This window comes from Triticum dicoccoides, unplaced genomic scaffold, assembly GCF_002162155.2.
Source record: "Triticum dicoccoides isolate Atlit2015 ecotype Zavitan unplaced genomic scaffold, WEW_v2.0 scaffold168122, whole genome shotgun sequence".
NCBI lineage: Eukaryota > Viridiplantae > Streptophyta > Magnoliopsida > Poales > Poaceae > Triticum > Triticum dicoccoides.
Genome location: NW_021219994.1, coordinates 1 through 586, shown reverse-complemented (window position 1 = coordinate 586; position 586 = coordinate 1). Strand labels below are relative to the sequence as shown.

At 57.5% G+C, this 586-nt stretch overlaps 1 protein-coding gene across 1 annotated transcript; it reads right to left on the bottom strand.

Moving 5' to 3' along the window:
* Nucleotides 1-65: 65 nt before the first annotated feature.
* Nucleotides 66-579, bottom strand: LOC119344404 (protein trichome birefringence-like 8; the record flags this gene model as incomplete). Its single annotated transcript, XM_037614852.1, has 2 exons — nt 66-306; nt 410-579. Coding segments are annotated over 2 exons (411 nt in total), but the record flags the coding sequence as incomplete, so codon positions are not given.
* Between the last annotated feature and the right edge of the window lie 7 nt (nt 580-586).

Here is a 586-nt window from a genome sequence, read left to right as displayed (position 1 = left end):
GGTAGTGCGTCAAGCCGGATGGCCCTCCTGATGGCGCCATCTCTCGCCGGAGGGAGGCGATCGACCATGACGAGCATTGGTGCGCGGTAGTACTCCACGGAGAGGTTGTAGTCCGCAAAGACCATGGAGAGATAGCCTTTGTGCCGGCTCAGAGGCTTCCCGAACTGCTCGTATATCCTCGAACCGGCCGGCATGGCAGCAGCGAGCATGCACAACATGGACTCCCACTGGTTGCGACCAATGGAGTCACCGACGAACACGATCCGGCCGTTCCGGCTCCTCTCCAGCATATCCGTCGCGTTGAACCTATAGAACAGATCATGTTTCCTTAGAACTCATGGTGGCAAAGACAAGACAAGATCATTTGTTCTACAATGAGAGATGTCAGCAATAATGGTTACCGGCGTACTTAGGGAGGCGGCAGCTGCCGCGGCGAGGTTGCCAACGCCAGTGGCGGAAGGAAGAGTCATTTCGCCCATTTTGCACGCAGCGGAAGCCGGGGTCGAGGAACGGGCAGTCCTCCCCGTATGTCATAGCATCCGTTGTGCCGCTCCTCACCCATTTCCCGTCAGAGTAATCGCAGCCA